Consider the following 10,481-nt stretch of genomic DNA (forward strand, 5'->3'; position numbering starts at 1 on the left):
ATAACTTTTTTAAATATACATTTTTGAAAGTAGTGATGCAGCAGCTTATTTATGAGATTTGGGAGGCTCTTATTTTGTAATTACACATCAGACTGTCCTGAAACGATGCAGCTGAGATTGTGGCAAGGTGTACTGTCAATATGAGGTGAAAGTGGCCTGTGCAATCTATAACTTTTTTTAATATACATTTTTGAAAGCAGAGATGCAGCATCTCATTTTTGAGATTTGGGAGGCTCCTATTTTGTAATTCCACATCAGACTGTTCTGAAACGATGCAGCTGACATTGTGGCAAGGTGTACTCTCAATCTGAGGTGAAAGTCGTCTGTGCAATCTATAACTTTTATTTTTATAGATTTTTGAATGTAGAGATGCAGCATCTCATTTATGATATTTGGGAGGCTCTTATTCTGTAATTACACATCAGACTGTCCTGAAACGACGCAGCTGACATTGTGGCAAGGTGTACTCTCAATCTGAGGTGAAAGTGGCCTGTGCAATCTATAACTTTTATTTTTATAGATTTTTGAATGTAGAGATGCAGCATCTAATTTATGATATTTGGGGGGCTCTTATTCTGTAATTACACATCAGACTGTTCTGAAACGATGCAGCTGACATTGTGGTAAGGTGTACTCTCATTCTGAGGTGAAAGTGGTCTGTGCAATCTATAACTTTTATTTTTTATAGATTTTTGAAAGTAGATGCAGCAGCATGCAGCTGACACTGTACTTCCTGTCTGATGTGGAACCAGTCTGTGCATTCTAGAACTTTTATTTTTTTATAGCTTTTCGAATGTAAGCATATATTATTGTTCTTATTTTTAATATGAGTATTTGGGGGGTTTTATTTTGGTATTCTGCATCAGACAGCAACGGACTGTGTGTTGGGGGGGAAAAAAGTAGCGTTCGCTGGAAGAGTACTGCATTCAGATCAGTTCTCTGACAGTATTACCGTAATACGCAGTTTATACGCAACCCTAGAAATAACGTGGCGGCTAGATTGACCGTGCTTTTCTACTTGGCGGCTGGCTTGACCGCAGTCACATTGGTCACGGCTCACCTGGGGTCTTTCTCAACAAGAGCAGAAAGTGCTATCGGTTCTCCCTCTGCTCAGAACGATCTCTGGCAGCAAAAATGGATCTACCACGTGAAGAGGAATTATTGCAAAACTGCAAGTACACGCTGGTTAAATATAAAATGATTTGAAAGAGTTTGTCATTATTTTACCCAAGATGAAATGCCTTGTAATTTATTTTACTTCCTTGTGTGAAGTACAAGAACGACTGTTGAGCAGGTCCATCAAACATTTCTGAAAAGTTACAGATCAGAACGACTTGAGAGAAGAAATCGAATGACTGAAAAAAAAATAGATTAGTATAATTTTGTTAAACGTTTTAAGCAGAACATTTTAAATTGCGCAGCGATGACGTTAACTGTTTACAAACAAACACACTCGACGACGACATTTTCGGGATTTTCTTGGAATTCGAATCCAAAGAAGAATTGTATTGGCGTTAGTTCTTAACTGAGAATCTTTATGCCACGAATAAGGAAATACATGTTGTTCTCATAGACAGTTGTTCGCTCTCTGACTGTTCCAGGAAACGATTCGAGAGTGTAGAAAACAGCGTCGACTGCTGGCGATTGTGCGAATCAGTGTTTATCGTCCCTTGTGCAGGACAGTAGGATTTCACTCAAAATATCACTATTCATAGACGCCGAGCATCACGATTGACTCTGCTTTAAAGTTATGAATATTCAACCCCCCCCCCCCCGGAATTTTGTGAGTAGAATAAAAGCAACGAATAGAAGTGAATTAAAACATTGCATTGCTGAAATAACAGTAGGCTTTCATTTTTCATTTCATTTAATGCTGTTAGTATCTTTTACTATCAAAAACTATCAAATCGTATTACTGTCAAACATAAAGCTATTTATTTATGCTGCCAAGTTGTTGTTGTTTTATGCCTGCAGTGCATTTTACTTTTATAAGCACAATATCTTCATTTGTTTCTATTATTACTTTGGTTTATAAATCAGCTGTTTTTGCATTGCATTGTTTATTTATTTATTACATTTTGCATTGATTTCTTCTGTTTTCAGTGACACTGAGCTCTCCTGACACTGACATCCAGGCTCCTCTCGTCAGTCAAGCAGCTGCATCCACCATCAGCAGCGGCATGCACCATATTCATCATTAACCTTAATTACTAACCTCATCTGGGATTATACTGAATAATATTTACCTTTTAATAACACTGCACACAAGTGCATCAGTTTTCTAGTCCATAAGTAAATGCAGTTTGTCTGCTGATTTCAATGAGTGTAATAGAGGAAAGAAAGATGTTTATTTGGAGATAAAACGTTTAACTCTCTAAAATGTTTAACCCTTCACAGGGAACCTTTCTGCATCTGTACCACTGTCACTACCTAGCACGAAGAAGTCCTGGCATGAGAACATCTCTCAGGACCTGAGGAATCACCTAGTGCACAAGCTGTGAGTTCAAAAAGGACTGTTTCTCAACATAATGGGTGCTTTGGTTGAGCATGTTTTTAATTCTTAAATGCTCTTGTAGGGTTCAAGCCATATTCCCCGTCCCAGACCCTGCAGCACTGCAGGACAAACGCATGGAGCACTTGGTTGCTTACGCATGTAAAGCTGAAGGGGACGTCTATGAGTCTGCCAACAGCAGGGTAAACCACATAAGCGTTCATGCTACATTCCAGCCTGATTTATTAATATTTTTGCCCTTTATTTACACTAGAAAAGCCTCAATTTGAATCAAGATTTCATGATGCCTCAACCTTATTTTTATTTGGTGATTTTGTCGTGTTTTTATGTCTAAATGTCTTGTGTTCAGGATGAATATTACCACTTAGTGGCCGAGAAGATCTATAAGATCCAAAAGGAACTAGAAGAGAAGAGAAGGTCCAGACTGTCAAATCCACTCACAAACACTCAGGATCCTTAAAGCTACAGGACCTGAACAAGCCATCGGCCAAGAAGTTAGTTATTTTTTGAGCAGTTCATATGTGTGTTATCAGAATGTAGAAGGACTGAGGGATCTCATTTGAGATTATAATCACAGTCAGTGTGTGCAGCTTCGTGATCTGTTATTCTTGATTTGTTATGTCAATGTTTATTTCATGTTTTCTCATGTATACACAGGAATATTTACTTTATTCTGTGTATTACTTATACTTACCATTTCTGATTGTTGTTTGATCTTTTGAATCTTTTTTTTTGTTATGTTTGCTTTATCTATTCTCAAATTAGAGGAATAAGTGAAGGTTTCCAGCATCATGGATGATGTTGTGAAGCAGTAATTCTCTGTGGTCTTTGCATGATATAACAACACTTTGTGCTGCTCAAATGAAGACAGAGCATTTAGAAAGATGCAACTGACATTATTGAATAAATGTATATGTACAATCACTTATGGTCTCCTGATACCTCTCTCAGCTGAGTTAACATGACAAAGTTGATTGGTTTTGGATTTCAGATGTACAGAGATCTGGTAAAGAGGCTGTATGTTCATTTTACTGTAATCCTTTTATTAAACATTTGTTGGCATTAATGTTTTATGAATAGTTGTAATTCACTTATTTTCCTTTTTGGAACAGATTTATATTTGAAAAATAAATTATTTGTTCTCAATCTCAACACAGAAAGACGTAGCTTCACATGAATCTCTTCTGCTTTACTTGTCACATCTTTAACATACCAGGGGCCTGTTTCACTAAGGAGGTTCAACCAACTCTGAGTTTAAACTTGAACTCTGAGTTGACTTACCCTGAGATGGGAAACTCTGAGTTTTCGGTTATAGAACAGCTGAAATGAGTTGGTTTAATCAACTCTAAATTGACTGACTCTGAGTTAAGCGCGTGCACCACAACTATAAAAAGACATTATCAATGGAGCGCCGATATTACGATTCACCATGGCAACAGCTCCCGCCAAAAATCCATCTGCATACTTCAGACTCGATACAAATGTAATTCTTCTCAGTGCTATAATAGCACAGGTGAAAACTGGCAGAACGTTAGATTAATGAACTAATAGCTAATCATTTTATGGTATCTCATGGGCAAAAAATATATATAAAATAATAATATTAATAATAATATTTTAAGTGCATTTTTCTTATTTTACAAATGATCTGCCAATAGAGTAAGAAAAATACAGCAGTGGCTATTTACACTAAGTGAAATTAACATACTTTCTTAGTGATAGATCCTATTTACAGTAGGCTAAGTGCAAGTAGCTTTAGATGCTATTTACAGAAAAAATGAACAGTGAAACTCGTGATATATTCTATTTATCATGTAAAAGTAGCAGTTCTTTGCAACAGACTAAGTGTAAATAATTATTAGATGCTAGTTATACTTTATACTGGCAGATACATTTGCACCTCAGTATGGTTATACATTAACAGTATGCAATAATAACAGATTGTAAATGATTATATTTATTACAATTATAAATAGTTGTATAATTATTAAACACTTGTCAGGCACTTCCACTTTTAGAACATTTTGTTTATTTTAATATGAATAAATTCTAAAGTGACATGTGATGGGAAAAGTGAGAAGAACGAGCTCGGCAAAGGCCGGACTCAAACCCAATCAATAGCGTTAGAAGCTACTGTAGTTTTCCATTAGCATTAAGATTTTTTTTTATTACCACACTGGCACATAATTTCACTTTAAAATGCACTCAATTTAGATCCCCCCAGGAAACAATACTAAGTATCTTATATCATTTTCTAATATAGAAAATCAATCTTTATTTTATTTGTATTTTTTTGTATATATATTCGTACTTAAGGCAAAAAAAAAAACAGCGTGCATTAATGAAGTGTTTAAAAAGGGGGAGGAGACCGAAAGAAACTCTGAGTTTACCGAAGTAAACCTGCTCCTGACCAGGTTAGGTTCATAGAGTAAGTTACTACAGTAACTGACTCTGAGTATAAGTTAGCTCTCTTTCAGAAACAGGCTTGACTTACCCTGCTTTCTCAGGTTTGACAAACCTCCCATTCTGAAACAGAAAACCTAGAGTGTCCCTCATTTCAGGGTTAACATACTTAGAGTTTCCACTTAACCTCCTTTGTGAAACGGGCCCCTGATCTGTTCAGCTTTTCTGTTTTCCAACAATTTCGTAGTCTCTGTACTCTATGTTCCTCACAGTCTAGGATTTGTAGTTTTAGAAAACCAGCTGTTAGTTTATCATGATAATGATCGTCTCAACCAATAAGATAAGATCTGAAACAAATACAGTTTATTTATTTATTATTATTATTATTATTATTTACAATTGCTTACACACTAAAATTCAAAATAACACACAGTTTGTGAAACCTTAACCTCAAAGAGCAAAACCTCAGCCCACATGTGTACGAATATAAGCACATTCTCAGCCTCACACTTTTTGCTAATCATTACACATTTTGTTTTGCAAGATACTAAACACACTTCTCTAGATTAGACACAGAAATCTAACATGATGTCACTTCTTTGCTATTTTAAGGCACTGCTTTCCAAAAATACTGCACATATGAACCAAATGATCAAACATGGCCATCAGGTGTGCAGACACTTAGATGCTGAGGCAGTGGCAGTGGTGTAGTCAGGACCATACACAAGGATGCTCTGTATGCTTACTTTTTTCTCTTACTATCATGTAGCCTATAGCTTTCCCTTTAATGGAGTACCATACAGTTGTGTGAAACTCGTGATTATTTGTTGTAATTGAACATTAAAGGTTCAATCATGATGCTGTCTGAAAACAACCACAATAATGTAAACTGCATGAAGAGGTAAACTGTAAAACACAAACAGGCCTACATAGGCTTGTCAATTAAGCACCATAGTAATTTACTTACAATTTATTTATTTTTTCTTGCATGTCATATGCATATGCGGGGCTCCGTACTGAAGCACTTTTCACAATGAATAAAATTCCAAAGAAACATGTTGAAATTATAAAGAACTGTAATAATGCGTCGACAGAGGCTGGAACAACCTGGAAGTCATGCTGTAGACTACTTAAAAAGAATCTGTTGATCAAATTTAGAGTGCATTGCATTGATATCACTAAATTACTATTTAAATTACTAATAAACAAACTACAATAATTATTTATTTTTATTTATTTATTTTTTGGTGGTGGTGGGGGGTTGGGGGTCAACTGGTTAATAGTAAACCACTTTTTTTCTTTAGGACTACACCACTGGTGTGTACATGTACATGTGTGTGTGTGTGTGTGTGGGGGGGAGAAGCTCATGTTAATGTAGTGAGCAGTTTCGGGCAACTCCCATTACAGTTGCATTATAATTGTCATAGTGATTGTGACGAGTTTGGGCGGAGCCGAGAGCCATGGGAACGGAGCGAGGCCAGAGGATTAAGTGATAATGCCCCACTCGTCACAGTGATGTTTTAACATTTATTTACAACAGGTTCATCTGGATTAAATGCAGATTCACAAATCTCTTTCTAAAAATGAAGAAAGTTAAACATGTTTTAACAGCTTGTCTTCATGTGTGTGATCGCATACTCGACCGACACCCTGACGATCCAGAGATCAACATGGACCTGATAATGTTTATTTTTCTGTCTGTTTGTCCTGTTATTTCTGACGGTATGTACATTGTTTTTCACTCTTTAGGCTGATTCTGAAAAAAAAGCACAAAAACAATTATGTACAATTTAAAGCTTCAAGTGTCAAGCACACTTTCCTTCTACAGTAGTGTGTAAAGTCAGTAAGGTAAAGATGGCCAGCTTTGTATCTCTCCTGTTTTACTCAGTAACGGTTCATGTTTCTGCTTGATGTATCCAGTTTTCAGCAGTTTTGTTGTTTGTTGATCTTCCCAAATTGAATATAGCTCCTGATCACAAGGAAGATTTTTAAAAATCACTAATTTTTATTTAAATGCATCTCTCTCCAATTTACTTTAACAATGTTTAATGGATATGGACAAATGCACCTTTTGGAGATGTAGGCTCAAATGTGGAAATCAATTTTGCAGTTCCTTAAACACAAGGGAAACCTACAGTGTACACCACTGTGTGAAAAGAGGAATTTCCGGGAGAAATCTGATATGGGAAGTTTCAGTGAAACTTGAGGTGTATGACCCGTGTACAACCATATACTCTACTCCGGATACAAGATGAAAAACATGTCATGGTCCTGATGGTGCCATTAGAGTTGTAGCGTGTGTGTGTGTGTGTGTCTGATTGACAGAGCAGTAATCACTTTCCTGACTTTACAGTCTACATTGCAAGTGTATTAATTATTGTGTTTGTCTTTTGGTTAGTATACTTTTTTTTTTTTTACCCCAACTATTCCCTAATCAGTTTATTGATTTACTTGAAGTCTTTTTGCAAAATATTTAAAATATTTTTCTCAATTTGAATGATGTTGCAGTCCTGCTGAGTTTAATAATATATGCAGTCCTGTTTGCTGTCTTGCATTTTCTGAAAAATTTAAAATGAGTTTTGTTGATGCCTTGCTCTGTTTGTGGCTTTGTTGACCGTTTTTATTAGTGCCTATGACACATTTTTGTATAGAAGGCACGTAGCATTTAAAACACATTACTTGTACAGTAATTTATAGACTGAGACTCTAGTGTCCATTTACAGAAATTTAACTGCTTGTACCCTTGATTTTATGAAGATTTTACTTCTCATGCACAGAAATGTGGGCTACGTGGATTTACTGGTGAGTGAGTAAACATTTCCGTCCGTGTCTGGGAGTTTATTGCGTTAGTGAGCGAACTTTCTGGCAGTGTCCAGAAGTCAGAAACTCCAGAGCACATAGACGGAAACTGCCGGAAATGTTTGATTCACGGGTTTGTGCGTTGACGTGAACAGTCCGGAAGCGCACCTTTTCATGCAGTGCACAGCTGCTAAGATCAGCAATGCCCCTCTTTCCTTCACCCTGGACATTTTCTTTGCACAGTGCTCCATCAGAGTCAACAGCATTGTGACGGAGCCCTACACTCATCTCTCCAACAATCTCTTCCAGCTCCTGCCATCAAGAAAATGGTACGAGAGCATCCAAACTCTCTCTGCCAACCTACTCAACAGCTTCCCTCCCACCCGTCTTCTCACACACACTTCTTGCTGCTTATTACCCCAAGACTGTTCATTACAAAATTGTATACAGTCATACAAATTGAATGCACATTTCATGTGCAATTCTTATGTGCAATACTATGTGAATAGACTAATCATGGGTGGAGGAGTGGGCCTTACTTGTGTTAATTCATGTATACTTCCAAAGTTTTTCATGTAAATCTCGTGAAGTATATGTACAGTTAGATTAAAGTATAGGTAGATATAGGCATGCTAATTTATATACGTTAAGTATGCGATTAAATTGTTGGGCTTGCAACATCCAGAACATTTAGTTTGATTAAATGTGAATGCTGAACATCTTTGTTGGGCTTACTGCACACCACTCTTTCTGCATTTGGTTATTTGTTCTCAATTAGAGTCACCCTTCAATGTTGATTCCTCCTTTGTAGTATCTTACTCCGTTATGATGTGAACTGAGTTTAGAAAGTACATTCTCTACATGTTTTCTGATTTTCAAAACTTTTGTTTTACTATCTGTTATGGATGAGGTATTCCAAAACTGGTTTGGTAGGGGCATAATAACCATTAATGATCTGTCACTGATGAGCTTTCATCCCAAAATAATCTTTCCAAGAGATCTGACCTACCTAATTACCACTTTCAAGTCAGGCATTTTGTTCAAAAACTATTCCCTCATTTCCCAAATCGTCCCCCTGAATCCCCATTGGAAGGTTTTTTTTAATCTAAAGCTTGAACCATGCTCAAAACATTGTATCCTGATTCATAATATTAATCCAGGTTCTCCAGGTAAATTAAAGGTTCTCGGGAGGGAGACTTGGTGTTTTAGTTGTCTGATCTAGTTCATAAATCATCAATATGTGCAAAGTTTGGCCTGATAGAATGTAAGATTCTACATAGGCATTACTATGCTAATGCTAAACATGCTAAAATATGCCCTTCTGTTAGTCACACATGTAATCAGTGCAAACATGCACCAGTGGAACTCATTCATATTTTGTAGAAATTTTCTAAAATATTGAATGACTAAAATCTGAATGGCACCTTTGACCCAAATTCAGGTTTGGTGATTTTTGGCATGTCGGTCAGTGTTGGCACTGGTTTTTTAAGGACCTTTGACAATCTCTTGCACACTTAATAGGATTATGCTGGTTAACTCACTAGACAATTAAGCTGAGCACCACCTTTCCTTTTTTTATTTTTTATTTTGTTTGTTTCAGGACTGATTGTTCATGGTTCCTCTGGACCTCTGTTTGCTCCTCTGGGATCTTCAGTGGTTTTGCCCTGTTATGTTGATGAACTCTTACTAATGGAGGATCTGGAGGTGGAATGGAGAAGAACAGACTCAGAGACTCTGGTTCATCTGTATCAAGATGGTGAGAGTCGACCAGAGGAACAGCACAAAGATTATCAACACAGAGCTCATTTCTTTACAGATCAGATTCAACATGGAAACTTCTCTCTCCGTCTGGACAATCTGAGAGCTGAAGATGAGGGAGAATATATATGTAAAGTTCACAGTCAGCAGGATTCTGGTGAGACTGTGGTTCAGATAAAAGATGTTGGTGAGTGTGGATCACATTAATTGTGGATCACAACCTTTTTAATCCGGGTCATACATTTTCTACTGTGATATTTTACTTGTCTTTCAGAGCGTTTGCTAGTATCAGGCTCAGATAAATCCATATCTGTGTCTGTGGGTGAGGACGTCACTCTGAGCTGCTCTGTAGACTCTCACATCAAACCTGAACACATTGAAGAGGTTTCATGGATAAAAACCGATGGAGATATTCTGGTTCTGCTCTTCCAAAACAATGAGACTTTACCAGATTCATTAGATGAACAATACAGAGACAGAGTTGAGTTCTTCACTGCTGAAATCCCCAAAGGAAACTTCTCTCTCAGACTGAAGAGTGTCAGAACTGAGGATAAAGGAGTTTACATGTGTCAAGTGTTTGCTGGAGGACTTTCAGCCAATGCAACTGTAGAACTGGAGCAACTGGGTGAGTTAATGGATATAAATAAACATATTCTTAGAAGAAAAGGGCTGTGTTCTCTTAAAAAGGCATAGCAGTCTATGAATCCAAAAAACCCTGCTTCTGAGTTTGGATCTGTACAATATAATTTCTGAATTTTCTTTAAGGTTTCTCAATTTTACACACAATGGTGTCGATTCTTTGTATTACTGCATCTGGATCTACACTTCTGCTCTGCTTCATAATCCACTGCAAATCACCAAACAAGGGTATGTTCAAATAGTAAATGACCGTCTTCACTGTAAAAAATATTTGTAGGATACATTGAAAGTATGATTAAAGCGGTTTTTTTAAGTTGTGTAAATTAAGCTAAAACAACACTATTTGTTGCTGTACAACTGTACAGTAAAG

The 10,481-nt window shown here is 36.8% G+C and overlaps 1 protein-coding gene and 1 long non-coding RNA gene across 2 annotated transcripts; both read left to right on the forward strand.

Annotated features, from left to right (window-relative positions):
- Positions 1-1,047: 1,047 nt before the first annotated feature.
- LOC132148688 (uncharacterized) lies at positions 1,048-3,436 on the forward strand. The gene is made up of 4 exons (XR_009434959.1): positions 1,048-1,175; positions 2,104-2,497; positions 2,577-2,694; positions 2,862-3,436. It is a non-coding gene; the product is annotated as an uncharacterized LOC132148688 (long non-coding RNA).
- A 3,147-nt stretch (positions 3,437-6,583) lies between these two features.
- Positions 6,584-10,398, forward strand: LOC132149755 (butyrophilin-like protein 2). The gene is given in 4 exon segments (XM_059559160.1): positions 6,584-6,637; positions 9,315-9,659; positions 9,747-10,097; positions 10,238-10,398. Coding segments are annotated over 4 exon segments (909 nt in total). The 5' UTR covers positions 6,584-6,585.
- Positions 10,399-10,481: the final 83 nt, after the last annotated feature.

Source organism: Carassius carassius, chromosome 9, assembly GCF_963082965.1.
Source record: "Carassius carassius chromosome 9, fCarCar2.1, whole genome shotgun sequence".
In the NCBI taxonomy this organism is placed as follows: Eukaryota; Metazoa; Chordata; class Actinopteri; order Cypriniformes; family Cyprinidae; genus Carassius; species Carassius carassius.